Source organism: Astyanax mexicanus, chromosome 1 (genome assembly GCF_023375975.1).
Source record: "Astyanax mexicanus isolate ESR-SI-001 chromosome 1, AstMex3_surface, whole genome shotgun sequence".
NCBI classification, from domain to species: Eukaryota; Metazoa; Chordata; class Actinopteri; order Characiformes; family Acestrorhamphidae; genus Astyanax; species Astyanax mexicanus.
In genome coordinates this window covers 100,538,344-100,553,268 of record NC_064408.1, presented here as the reverse complement: position 1 = coordinate 100,553,268, position 14,925 = coordinate 100,538,344, and the positions used below count along the sequence as shown (strand labels likewise).

The following is a 14,925-nucleotide window of genomic DNA, read 5'->3' as shown; positions in this document are numbered from 1 at the left end:
GTAGTAAGTATTTTTAATTAATATACTCTTATTGTAAAGAGTTATTGACAAGCTTATATATCTTACTTTGTATTAACATGGCAGATCAGCTAGTTAGGAGTAATAGACTGGACATTGAGATTGGACAGTGTTTAAAAACTCCAGCAGCACTGAGGTCCTGACCACTGAAGAACAGGGTGAAATAAGGATAAAAAGGGAAGCAGGGAAACAGATTGACAACAGTTATTATATTACAGAACTACAAAGTGCTCCTATATGCTTAGTGGAGCTGAAAATGGACAATGAGTGTTGAGATAAGGAGGTGGTTAAAATATTCTTTCTGGACTGTGTATCGGCCATGTACCGGGTATTGCAACATACTATTGCCCACTACAGTAAGATTAACCTTAATTATGTTCCCTGTGGCTTTAAAACTAGTGTCCTGATCAGCAGTTACTTTTACTCAATCCACCCAAAACAAATTGTAATTTTATCTACATTATCATAATATATGTATGTATGTATGTATGGCTCTCTTTAAATTCTCAAAGTGAACAGGTTGTACCCTGTAATCACATACAAATAGATTAATATCATAAAGGTAATGACCCAGCTAAAAATTAATAGGTTAGTAGAATATTTTATGAGCGTTACAGTTAACTTTCTTAGAATCTTTTTATTTAATGTTTTTAAAGGTTGTGGTAACATAGCTGCACTTTTAGTTTCGGGATTGTTACTTTAAATGTTTCCATAATGTTAGTATTCCTCTAGCAAGGAACGCTATGTGAGAAACGTACTAATTACATCGTAGAAAAACTCCTTCTTTTAGCAGACACTTAAATGGTTCATCGAGGTTTCAGACTACTTTGTAATGCTGACTTTGTTCTGAGAGTTTACTGACTACTGAATGAGGACCAGTTTAAGAATTACCAACGTTTCTCTAACCACTTCCTCCAGCTTTAGAGTAAATGATGTGGTAACTGTTTGGTTATTGTGCAAGGACATGTTACAGAATAAAATATGAAGTTCTCTTGAATAACATGAGCATACAGCTGTCATACAATAGATACTCAACCATCTTTGTGTGACAGTTTAGAGAACTACCCTTTGATTTTTGTGAAGTTGTGAGTTAATTCTTTTTAGTGGCATAACATTATATAAAAATATCTTAACATTTTATCATTTTCCACAATAATCGTCCAATAAATAATTGCTGTGAGAAGTATTATGATATTACATTGTGCTCATTTTGCTCACCCTCTGGTCCAATTAATATATATACTTATATAGCCTTAAGCTTTAAACCATCATTTAATTTTTGCAAGTACCCGCATGTACTGCATTACAACATCTCTATATCTAGGGCACTTAGTCGGTACACATTTTTAAGGCATTTGAACCACGGGGCACACCTTGGATTTGCATGCATACCTTTCAGAAAAACAGAAACTACAGGATGTTTGGGAGCGTTAAGTGAAATGCAATGCAGTGTAATATCATACCAGGAGGTGACATGAATGTCTTTAAGAAGACTGACAAAGCGATCCACCAGTGGCACACACAGGGGTCCGAGGAGGTTGTCCCAGCTGGGCTGCATGTACTCAGATGCTCTCCGCTGGGCCACATTCTCACAGCAGATGTACTCATGATTTGGCGTCATTACATAGGGGATGAAGTAATAGTTCCCACTGGAGGCCTGAGGGAAAAGGACAGATGTGTGAGAACAAGACTTTACCTGTATGCCACAATGATACCATGGCACATTAAATTAAACTGGAAGATAACAGAACAGTGTTTCTCAGTGGTTTATTTGTAATTTGCATGAAAGGAATACTTACATTTGTATACTGACTTTTGTATTTAGCTGCATCGAGCTTGATGTATTTTTTTATTTAACCAAAGAATATTTTTAAAGTAAACAACAAAGCATATTGTAAATTGCTCTGGATAAGGCCCTAAATGAAATCTTTTCTTGATTCCAATACAAACAAAGAGTTCAAACAATGTACGAGGACTGTCTGTGGTCCCTAATGCCTGGTGGGAAAAGCTCTGCTTTAAGGAAAGTGGTACAGACATGCCTGAAAAATATCATTGACAGTGTAATTAAAATAACTAATAGTGTTGTTTACTTACTTATTATCCTATTTATTAAACAGTGGTTAATACCTTTCTCACTGTGTGTGTTCATGTATTGTCTCCAGTAAAAACGTAATATGAAACTGAGGGTGGTTTCAGAGTAGGATTCTAAGTTAGAATACAGTTTAAGCCAAAATACAAAAAGTATCCAATAGGAATGTCCTTTAGTGCTAACTGAGGTACAACATATAATTAATCTGGATAGCAATGAGTTCATAAATTACCCTAATATTCAAATATGTGTTTATTTGAAAACAATGTACATTTAAATTTCACATTTCACAGTCTACAACTGTGTTTAGAATTGTTCTGGAGTTTGAGAAGTGTGGAAGCACCCATCATTAACCTTTTGTAATCACCATTTAGTCTCCAGATTACATTTCTATACAGACCTTCACAATAGTATCACTTTACAGATGCTTATTTTTCTTTTTTAAGAAATATTATACTAAGATTACTAACAATTCTAACCTTAGCCTTTATTCACCATTATCCAAGTTTAAATGTTCAGTGTCATATTCCTTTATTTAGAGATCGTACCCTATAATTCAAATCTAAAACTGATGGCTGTAAAGCCTAAATTTGAAGACTGTCCAAGAGGAGTGTCCTTCATTGCTGTTCATTATGCTCAGGCCTTCAGGCTTTATCTGCTGAATTAAGTAATTCCTGCTTGTTAAAATAACCTGCTGCAATATGTTGAAGTCTCTCCTGCTCTAACATACTGTACCTTATCCAGCTAAAGATTAACATTAACAAGTCAGGCCTGACTTAAAGTAGGTGTTAAAGCAGGAAAACACATCTACAGGTTAGTGTTAAATCTGTGTTTAGAAACCACTGCAATAATCAGTCCGCCATGTTAAATATCACACCAAACTCAAATATCCTTCTCTACCCTGAAGGTAATCTGAGGACAAGTGAGATAGGTAGGGTTAGTGTTTCTTTAGGGGTTGTCCCATGGGGTCACACTGTGCTCCTGGCAGGCACTCCTGTTAAAGCACATCCTGCTGCCAATTAGCACTATGCACTATCCCAGAATTCCACAGCAGCAGGCAGATCTCCGTGCTCTACCACATCATCGCCTCTAATGTGGGAAGTGAAGTGGCATCAAATGGCCATGTGTTTATAATTAAATTCATAGAAACAGGATTAATGTGACCTTGATATGAGAGCGACGAGCATATTAATATCTAATATTAGTCGGCAATCTCCACATCCATTTATGATAACAAAATAACTTACTTAGTTTGAAAATATCAAAGGATACACTTGATCCAACAGTGATCTTAACATTCACCTTAAATTAATACATGAATGTGTTGTAGTAAGGTTTTGTTATTGATGTCTCACCCCCAAATAAAAATTGTGATTTTGACTCTGGTTCTACCATTGAATTTGTATGTAACTGCACACAGATTGTTGAGTTTGTAACAATGTAACAGCATAAATATCAAAAGTAACCAGTGATTGAAGTGAGCTAATATCGTGTAAGGAACCCATATAGGAAATCTTGTTCACTCAATGATCATCTCTGCAACACTGGCGGGTCGGTGTAACGTTTACTGATTGTTTGAGGCAATTAAATGCAAAAATAGAAAATTGGATTTATCATTTCATTTTTTTTGATGTAGTTTAGTGTACAAGAAATACGTTTTTGTCCATTTTTCCCAATGTTTTTTTTTTTCATTTCTGCCCCTCACAATCGGAATTTCAGGAAAAATAAAGACAAAAAAATATATATTTTTTTATTTTCTGATTTCTACATTTTTGCAAGTTGGATTTATACCATCAAATTTGTGTTTCAGGATGAAAAAATGGACAAATCTGAAAATTGAGAGAAGATTTACCTTTTATTTTTTTTTTGAAATTCTATTTGTGAATGGCTAAAATGAAAAACTTGATAATGAATCATGTGGATGAAAACCCATTTCTTCTTCATTATACTAAATGGAAAAAAATGTATGATTAAAGTTAAACTAATTTTTTAATTTTCAATTTTAGCTTGATGCGGTCTGAAAATTAAACTGCGGGCAGTTATTTTTTGTTGCACAAAACAAGATTCCAACCAAGGAATAGGGAGCGACTCAAACACTCAAAACTGAAGCTCCAATTATGCCATAACTAGTGAAGAATCAATTATAAAACAGTGGCAGAAACCAAAGTCCATATAGGCAAGTCTGTTGCAGAAAAAAATGCAAATGTACATACTGGTATGAGGGAAATGATTATTAAAGTACATAAACTAATGCCAGTTTATGCCATCTACCTTCCATTTACTGTTATCCTTGATGTTAAGAACCATTCCTCAATGCCAATCCCTGCTGTGAAGCTTAGCCAATGAAGGAGCTCACCAGCATGCACCACAGAGTGGTGCTACCTACTTTATTCCTCAGACCGGAACCTCTGTACTCTGGAGGCAACTGCACCCAGGGAAAGCCTATCGTAACCGGCCTTGCAGCCTACTCCAGGTAACGCAGAGGAAAGAGAGAGAAAGTGTGAAGGCTAAAGAAATGAAGTTAAAGACATGCACAGAGAAATAGACAGAGCAGAAAACGTTGCAGGAGAAATGACAGATATGCATGAGGAAACCCTTTACAACTAATAAAAAAAGTAATGTAAGCTTAAAGACATTGCTTAGCACTGAAGAAAATGCACATTTTACTTAAACCATGAGGTTATGTTTCCAAAAGTGTAAACACACCCAAGATACATATACAACAGAGACAAATTTAATCACTCAGATCATCTGACAATCAAAATTTCTCCCACTATGACTGAAACATCAGTAATCATTGCCATGCAACTAATGAATTGGCATTCTATGCCAAACAGCAAATTAGATTTCAGTCTGACTAACTGTAGATGCATTTACCCACCATGTGTAAATGCATATGGATAAAATCTTATACAGTGACCAGGTCTAAACTAAGGTCTAAGAAGTATATAATCAACATGCTTATGTTGTTACTGACAATTTATGACACGTTGTTACCTATACACATGTATACAAGTACTGAACCATTGACATAACCTGTGCTACCAGTGACTGCATCAGTTAGGGTTCTTGTGCAAACTGGTAAACTTTGCTGTTGTCCCAAAGTCAAGTGCAGAGGGCAGCTGAAGAAGTTCTCTGAAAGGTCTATTTAAAGATATGCGCTAAGCGATCGGGCCTTCAGTATCAGCCAGTCAGCTTCGCCTTCATCACGGCTAACACCTCCTAACTGACCAAAGCATCTGGACACCCAGCAAATTTCCAACAGGCATACCAAATCAACACCTCTGGCCTTCCTCCAGGCTCTTGATTTCAATTTACATGTTCTGACACATAATGGGGAGAAGATGAAAAGAAGCACATGTTATCTGGTCACACACAAACTACATTAATGTGTGAGTGGAAAGAAAGCTCCAGAAATAGCCGCACAGCTCAGCCCACAGAAGGATTCCTTCTTCACCGCCCATGACAAAAGGCATGACAGTAGCCTGGAAAAGCACTGTCCTGACTCTCATATTTTACAGATTTCACTTATCACAGTTTAACTCTGTGGATTCAGTCTGGCATTACAGACTATTAGCATGCTTCTAGGCCAGTGCTAAACTGTATTTTTTATATCTAGTGAATCAGTCGTGATAATATCTGACAAGGAGAAAGCATAAAGTATAAAAAGAAGGCATCAGAAGCTGAAAGCCTTGATACTAAACACTATTATACTTCTAATATTTCTGGCTGTGGATGAATTAAATGCCAGTGAAATAAAAAGTCTCAATTATCAGCCATCAATGCTTGTGGAAAAATACAGAACTTTTAGAGCTTACTTGCTTGCTATTGATTGGCAAAAACAAGATAGACTCAAAGCCCTTTCACACAGATGAACAACAGACAGTTTTTATGGCAGATAGTTGTTCATTTGGTGTTGTATTTAAACACTGATCACTAGATAGCAGCATTGTACTTTGTTGCTAATCCCACTGTCATATTTGCATAAAAGTCATCTTATCTTTAAGTTATTTGTATACTATGACAGTTTTCCTAAACTTTGATTTACACATTGTCTTGCTTACAATTATTCAGATGTATTGATGATATGTAAGTTCTTGACAGTCTAAGCATTACTCCATATAGGGTGTTTTAGCTCTGCACTGCCATATATTTTCTTTAACCTCAGCACTTTTAAAGTCAGCCTGTCGCTACCTGTCATATAAGCTTTTGAGTTCTGTTTCACAGAGGATGATCTGTTCTTCTCAGGTATTCATGCTGCAGACAATTAAAATTAAAATTAAGCTCTGCTGCTAATCAGAGTTTAGCAGAAATTGCTCAATTTGATTTTTTTGTTTGAATTTTTTTTCAATTTTCTCCCCTGTTTGGAATGTCAATTTGTACACCCATTCATTTGGAATTACCCATTACTAGTAATATCCCCAACACTAGGAGGGTGAAGGCTAGCATATACCTCCTCAGACACATGTGAAGCCAGCCACTGGCCTTAATCCAACTGACACTGATGCTGCATCACTTGAAGGAAAGTGCAGCTCCCCAGCTCTGATACAACAGCTAATAGATGCCTGTGTTGACCAGCACCACAATAGAAGTGATGGGAAGAGAGCGCCACCTACCCAACCAGAAAGAGCATGGCTCTCAGAGGCTCAGGCTCTGCAATTTAAACAGGGGATCTCCCTGGTCAGTCTGAACACATCTGAAAATGCTGACAATCAAACAGCCTTTATTTAAAAATCACATCACGCATCACCACAGTCCGTCAGTTTTAGACTCAAAGTAAAAGACAACATTGATATACGTGTTTTCTCTTGAACTTGACATGCAATCTTTCTTCCGAAAAAATCTGATCTGATCTGCAACTTTTGGTGTGAAAGGGCCTTCAATCTGTGGAATAGCATTAGTAAAATTGCAGGAGGTTAAGGAAACTATTCTCAGCTACAATGACTCCACCTCAGTGAGTTTAACGTCACAGAAAAAAAACACTATACGAAGAAACACCCACTCTGATTTGATACTTACTGTGTTTTTCTGTGCCACCATGTCCTTGAGAAACAGAAAAAAAGAAAAAAAAGTCATTTATTTTGAATATCACAATTAATTACTGGACTAAAGTACAGCAAAGAAAACAAATGTTATCTTTCTCTATTCTATTCTGGACCGAGGTCTAAGAACATGTGCCATGGCATCCCAGTCATTCATAGCACATTCCTTCTCTACATCCCTTTGGCAACTTGGCAGTACGCAGCTGTTTGTGGCTGGGGCCAGCATGCCTGCAGTTCGATACAGCACATGCTGTTTAGGGCCAGGCAGATCTATGGTCACAAGCCCAGAGCAGACAACACCTCTCTGGGCTGGAAATAGCTGGCAGGCACAAAAGACATGGAGTGGTTCTTTTGCTAAGAAGCTAGGATGGCAATAAATTATCTATGAAGTGACAATAAATGTTCAGCATAACCCCATGATCTCTCAATAAACATGGGGTTTCAGTGACACATACACAGAGGTGCCAGTTTAATATGTACATACTGTATCTTGCAGCCCCAATAAGCTCCAGCCAATTTATGAGGTACAAGTACCACACAGAAACACTCTGCATATATACCATTACTGGCTGCAGCACAACAGTCACTGCACAATCAATCAACCTATTTTAGAGTTTTATGATTTCGGAAAGGTGGAATCCCAGAATGCATTTAAGCAAGGACATTTGAGGAAGCAAGGATATTTACTAGGGACTGTAGAATGAAAAACTGTATATGTCTTTGCTTAAATGAAATATGCAATAATATAACAGACTCAAACACTGTTGTGCATTTGCTTCAACAAAAATCCAGCAAAGTCAAAAGAAGTTGCCTATTCCAAAACCCTAAAACCACGATAACAACAAAATCACAATACTGTGATACCTGACATATTGCAAGACACTTCAAAACGTCTGTTATTGAAGAGGATAAAATATGTCCATAAATAAAATAAATACCAGCAATTATATATTTATTTGCAAACAAATCGTCTTCACAGGTTTACTCTGTTCATTTGATTAGCAACACCACGTGGAGTAATAAATCAATAATTTCTGCAAATCAAAAAAGGGGCAGGTCTCTGCTACGTTAGTTTTTCGGGGGGCGGCACCCTCCTGTAAAACTATTGCTGCTGTGGCAGTATTTTATGAAACATCATGAAGTCACAAAAGCTATGTAGAAGGCTTTTTTTTATTTGAAATGAGGAAAGAGGAAGGCAGAGAAAGGAGAAAAGACAGAAAGGTAGATTAAGCTAGCACACATTAAGTTCTGTAGAAAACCTACAGAAAGCAGTTGGCACATGCACTGATGTGTTTTCCTTAGGTGCTTTATGTAATCTGAGCTTTTGTATGTGATAACTGTGGCATTAGATAAGATGTTGCACAAAAACACCTTAAACCAAAACAAATGCTTTATATTCATCCATGAACCCTTCCTTCTTTTCACCCAATCCAACTTTGCAGAGTTCAGTTTCTCTGTTTATTATTGTGACTAACCTGCTCCAACATTGCCAAGCCTGGCTGCTGTGTCTGTTAGCATCACGGATCTAGCCCTGCTAAGGTTAGCTGTAGCATAACAGCCAACACTCCCCAAACCTTCCAAGAACGGATATTGTGTCTTATCATTGCAGCTCTTACCCTGTCAAGGCCGGCTGTTAGCATCGCAGCTAACACATCCCAACCCTGCTGAGCCTGACTGTTGGAGTTGCAACAAACATACAACAAACCCTATGGATGCTGGCTATTGTCCTTGAGAGCATTGTGACTACCCTGCTACAAACTTCCGAATGTGTATTGTTTTAACATATTGGTGGAGAACTTGATGCATCAAAGATTGTATTTAAAAGTAATTGAACAGTGGCATTCATCTGAACTTTTTGTCTTGTACTGGTGCCCTCTTGCATGCACAATGCTGTGTCATTATCTTGTCTCTTGGGGAGGAGCCAAGTTTTCACAGGAAAGGACTAATATGTACATGTGAGTAGACTGGCAATGAAGACAAAAAGTAAAGGGACACCCTTACACCACTGTATCTTGACCTAGAAATGATTTATTTGCTGCTATGATTCAAATGTTTTTTTAAATTTCTTACGTATATGAAGGTTTCAATAACAAGTAAACATCAAACTGCATACTTCAGGGGTTGCAGAATCAGCCGTCATTATTTTACCTATTATCAATAGTGAATTTGACTACAACTTGTGTGGTATTGCTGCATTCCTGCACCAATGTTGGTTGAAAACGACTGATTAGTTGTGTACCACTATGTCCCACACTTTCTACTCGACTGGTAGTGCTGCTCAGCTGATATTTCTCTACCATTCAAATAATATACAGGCCACAGTCTGTAACTGTATACCTATAAAGTAATAAACTGGCAACTCAGTGTAAGGGTCAATTCTGAATACAGTCTGTGTGTGTGTGTGTGTGTGTGTGTTCATGTATATACAGCAGCCTTACCTTCAGTGACTGAGCGGTGTCAGGGTCTGTGTCATGGTAAAGGATGACATTGTTGGCCATGTCGAAACTCTCACGCACCCCCAGATGGTAAAAGAGGGAAGGCTGTCTGAACACATCACTCATGTCCACAACGGCAATGTCTGAAAAAAAAAAAAAAAAAGCTGGCGGTGAGCAGTGTATGACGCTTTTCCTCTATTCTCATAAATACTGCAACAAAAGAGGAACTCCAGGTTGTATTTATTATTATTATTAGATACATTTTTCAGTTGTATAAGCCATTAATTAAATTTAAAATAATTTTCTGTAGTTGCATGAAAACTCTTCAAGCTCACCAACATGAACTTAGCATTTCTTGTAACATAAGTGGGCCTCAGAACAGGGGGACACTGTAAAACAGAATGTCATGTTGTCTGGCTCACAAGTGCCATGTCATGCATCAAGTTCCATGATGGGGAACAGATGACATTTTTAGCCCAGCTTGGTGAGTTCATGTGGTAAATGATACGAGGGGTTATATCAATTACAGCTGGCTGAATGTTTGCTCATAGAATTGTGCCCTTTATCAGCATGCCTCCGCTTGGAATTTAGGGTGAGACAGCAAAAATATTATATCATAATTTATACTTTCAAGCATGCAAAAACTGAGAACTGATGATAGGTTAACTTGAAAAAACTTTAAAGGAAGATTTATTAGACTCTGAATTTGTGGTGCACTATTTTACTGTGCAGCAGAAAATGCACAAACAAAACCTTGCCCAATGCATTATGGAAAATGCTGTGGACTGATGAAGTTTAAATACAACATTCTGGCTGTAAAGAGCAGAGGTATATAATGTGTATATAATAAACACCACCCAACCACTGGGGTGGATCGTTGCTGCTTTAGGCTTGTGTCAGTGACACGTGCAACATTTCTCTGGAAAAGGCAAGACTTAAATTAAATTAATTACCAGCAAATTCTGGAAGCAAGCTGTAAAAAGCCAGGGTTTATGGATGAAAAGCTGATGCTTCTACAGCAGGATGATTTTCCTAGACACATTCCAAAATTTTCAATAGTTGAAATCACAAAGTGCTAGAGGAAAAAATTATATACATTTTCTGATTAAAATCCAAAGACAAAATTCAATAACACTTTAGCGTTTTATATATTTCTAACATTATCCATGAATTGTTTGAAAGAGAACTGTATATACTGTAGAATACTGAGATATTGTCTTGGAATTTCACACATGAAATGGAAAAATTGAAGCCACTGAAATTAATGTAAGAAGATGTACCTTTAAATAACTGCCCTACAATTTAAAATCGAAACAGACCGCCAAAATGCACTTCACCTGTCTTATCCTACGGGACAGATCAAATGACCACAATTTCCTGCCTTACAGCATTAGAAATCTCCAACAGTCATGTTTCCAATTATTCACCTGCTTGCTGTTTAAGCAAAACTGCCTAATTACTTTAAAACCATGTCCTGAAGGCGCACATCTGGCAACATCTTAGGGCTGCTTTTAACAGTAGGACAATTGACTTGTGGATGCAGGTGGTAATATTCTCCCTAAAGTTGCTTTATTAATGACACAGTGAGCTTAAAATGTCTCAGACAGGTGATAATATTTTGTTCAGGGTGAAAGCTACTGCACTGCCACCTGTTTATGATCAAATTACAGAAGAGAACTTAAGTAACATTGAATTCCTGAAATGAATTAGTCAAAGGTCTTTCAGTTTCACTTAATTTCTAAGTAAGCACTGTCTGAACTGTACACCATGGCTGCTTAAACCATAAGAGTTGCACACCATTACTCATTGTATTTCGCATGTGCTTGTGGTTGAATGTCGAAACCCTGTTCACACAAAGCCCACTCAACCCCCAGAGGCAGTGATTTCAAGTCCTTACAGGAGTGCCATTCTGCAGAAAACTCTGCAGGAGAGAAACGCAGGTCAGGACATGCCTGTTCACCCACCACCACAAGGTATTCAAGAAAAAAAGTCCTAGAGATTCATTTTTGTTCATGTTAATTGAAGCATTGCATGTTAAAATAACTAACTTTAATTAGCCGAAACCGAAACCAAACAAACAAATATTTGGCCAAATAATTTTGGTTGCTGGAAATTTGGTGCAACCTTAACACTTTAGAGCAAATAATTAGTAGTTATATAGTGTAACTTAATATTAAGTCTTAAAATTACTTACTTTTTTTCTAAAAACAAGGGTTTAAAGTAGGTCTGTCATTATAATTAGGTTATCTAACCTAACTACTTATCATACATGGCCTCAATATTGCACATTGAAGTCCTATTTACTTATCAAGGGTGTGATAGGCTGCTATGTCAATATTGTTTGGGAAAAGTTTGTTTATTTAGGCATTTATAATTTTTATGCAGTTAAAAGAGATTTGTATAGTGACTCTGAGAGGACTGTTTGTTTATACACAAATGGCAAATAATAAAACTCGAATCCTGAACTGTGATCTTGATTTTTTTTTTTTTTTACAATAATCGTCAAATAAATAAAAATAACAGTTATTGTGACACATGCCTCGTTCTGGTGGGTGAACACGTGGATAATTTCTCTTTCACACTTTTTAGACTGATTTCACACATTTCTTAAGTGGTGGGAACTCGAGATAAACTGTGGGAACTCTTTTTTGTTTGTTTGTTTTGGGGAGTTGACCCAGGATTTGGACCCCAGCCCCCTACAGTAACGTTACCTACACCCACCTGCGTCGTAGAAGGTGTCCAGCACGGAGGTTTCTCCGAAGTCCAGCCGGCCAAAGGTGACGGTGGTGAGGATGGCGCTCTCTGCGTCGCAGGCTCTCTGGAGACACTGCAGGGCTCCGGACTCGGGGCTGTTCGCCGCCACCGCCTTCAGCCCGTCGTTGAGCACGTAGACGGCCCGGAGGGAGCGCTGCTTGCTCAGGGGGCTGGGGCTGCTCACCTCCGCGGCTCTCTCTGCGGCTGTCATGGACATGCCGGCGGCGTGGTCTCCTCCACCGCCCCCGCCGCCTAGACCTCCACTCTCGCCGGCGGGCTGGTTCGTCAGGACCTCCATTAGGGTGAAGTTGAGTTTTGCTGCTCTTCTTTTGGACTGTTTTTAGCTTGTTTTGTTGGTGGACAGGCGAGGAGTAACGTTGACTGGAGCGGACAGGCGGCGGCCGTTCCCGTCCAGCGGCTGGAGCTTAACGTTAATTGGGGCAAGGCTCATCACTGAGGTTAGCTAACGTTAGTTAGCTTAACTAGCTAGCTAGTTTAGCGAGCTATTTAACGTTAACTAACATAACGTTAGCGTTAACTTGGCTAGGTTTTAGTTATCTAGTTAACTAAATTAAGCTTCAGCTCATGTGGAGTTGTGGACCTGTTTATATTATTATTATGCTAGCACAATTTGAGTTAGCTAGTTAGCTAACTCGCTAAACTAACTAGTTAACTAGCTAGCAGGCTAATGTTTTAACTAGCTAATTTGCATATTTTTGACGGTTAACCGTCAACTCGTGAGAGTGTACGGCAGCCTATTATACACTAACTCACGTTATAATCATACCAAAAGTAGAAGTAAAGGCGTTAAAACTTTAAGAAAGACATGAATTCTCTCGAATAGTTCCTCAAATACATGACTGGTGCCAGTCACTAGTAAGCTAAGCGCATTTCTGCTCTTTTAATCTAGCTAGGTTAATATCACGCCGGGGGAAGCCGTCGTCTCCTCTGGGTGCTGCTGCCGCTGCCGCCGCTGCTGCTGTTCAGTCAGTCCTCAGCACGGACAGACAGATCCCAGAGTTGTTAAATATAAGAGTGCCTGCTTTCTTAAGCGCTCTGGCAGCCAGGCAGAGTTATTTCAGTCGGTGTACACAAGTCCAGAACCGCTCCCAGAGCTTCACCAAACTCCCATCATCATCGTGTCCCTGTCTGAAGTCTGCGAGTCCAAACAGTTAAATCAGCTGAAACCCTTCACTGCCTCTCTAGAGCCGCAGGCAGGCTGCAGACGCTCCGGTGGGGATGCAGCTCTGCATGGATGGTAACGATATGACACACGATACCTGTCAGATATCCCCGAGCTCAGGCTCCTCCTGTTAGAGCAGTCTGCTCCTGCCTCGTTTCACAACATCAGTGACTAACTAGCTAACCTAAAGGGCCGGAGAGTGCACAGTTTACACTGTTGACACACTGTTAACGCGGTTAACCAGTGGTGGCAAAGTACACAAACCATGTAACTTACATGAGTTAAAGGTAAAATATTACTCCAGTAAAAGTAGAAAAAAGTAGACCTTCATTTGAGTAAAAAAGTACTAAAGGCATTATACCTTGAACTGGGTAGCTACACCTCTGGAAAGAAAGAGACCACTTAAAATGAAGAGTTCTTTTTATTTAATCCAGAATGTAATCAAGAAGAAGATTGATGATCAAAAGCTGTCAAACCCAGCTTAAACTGCACCAGGAGTGGCATAATTTTATCCAAAAGCAGTGTGTAAGACTGGTGGAGGAGAACATGCCAAGATGCATGAAAACTGTGATTAAAACCCAGATTTATTCCACCAAATACAGACTTCTGAACTCTTAAAACAAGTTCATGAATATGAACTTGTTCTCTTTGCATTATTTGAGGTTTTGAAAGCTCTGCATCTTTTTTGTTATTTCAGCCATTTCCCATTTACTGCAAATAAATGCTCTAAATAACAAAATGTTTATTTGGATTTTGGAAAAAATGTTGTCTGTACTTTAAAGAATAAAAACAACAATGTTTTACTCAAACATATACCTATAAATAGCTAAATTAGAAAGCCGATTCAAAAACTATAGTGGTCTATTTTTTTCCAGAGCTGTATGTCCAAAGGTGTGGTGTGCTTTTTTAATTAGTTATGCTTTTATGCACATAACCCAAATGTATATTTTAGACTCTGCACAATGTAGTGGAGTAAATAGTAAGCTATTTGATGTTGAACTAGAGCGCCATTTAGTTAAAGTACAAACGGTATCTTGCCTTCAAATATGTGAATTGAAGAAGAGATCCAGTGTAAAATGGATTTGGGGTAAAGTTAAGTATGAACTTTTGTTGAATAGCCCACCATCATTCACTCTAGCATTCTGACTAGCAAACATATAATTGTTTTTGTGTGGTATTAGTTTAAGCAGGCTGTGTTTGTCTACTCTTGTGAAATGAAGATCAGAACACATTTAATGACCAATTTATGCAGAAATCCAAAGGGTTCACATACTTCACACATTAAATGCTAAGTCCCATGCAGTTTAGTCATTTTGCACAGAAACCCTTCTAGAAAAATCTGAAGTTGAAACTGAAGTGACGCAACTTTGAGGTAACCTTGTGTTATGCAGAACGTGGAAGGTT

At 38.3% G+C, this 14,925-nt stretch overlaps 1 protein-coding gene across 3 annotated transcripts in view; it reads right to left on the bottom strand.

The window, feature by feature from the left end:
• Positions 1–13,680, bottom strand: part of map3k15 (mitogen-activated protein kinase kinase kinase 15) — a 40,853-nt gene extending 27,173 nt beyond the window's left edge. The window contains exons 1-5 of one of the 3 annotated variants that reach the window (XM_007252326.4): positions 12,306–13,680; positions 9,588–9,727; positions 7,127–7,150; positions 4,494–4,571; positions 1,482–1,675 (exon numbers count right to left, since the gene is read on the bottom strand). In XM_007252326.4, the coding sequence (XP_007252388.3) occupies positions 1,482–1,675; positions 4,494–4,571; positions 7,127–7,150; positions 9,588–9,727; positions 12,306–12,636 (767 nt within the window). In that variant the 5' untranslated portion in view covers positions 12,637–13,680. The remainder of the gene's footprint in view (positions 1–1,481; positions 1,676–4,493; positions 4,572–7,126; positions 7,151–9,587; positions 9,728–12,305) is intronic. The other 2 variants (XM_007252328.4, XM_049462812.1) reach the window with 2 other exon arrangements.
• Between the last annotated feature and the right edge of the window lie 1,245 nt (positions 13,681–14,925).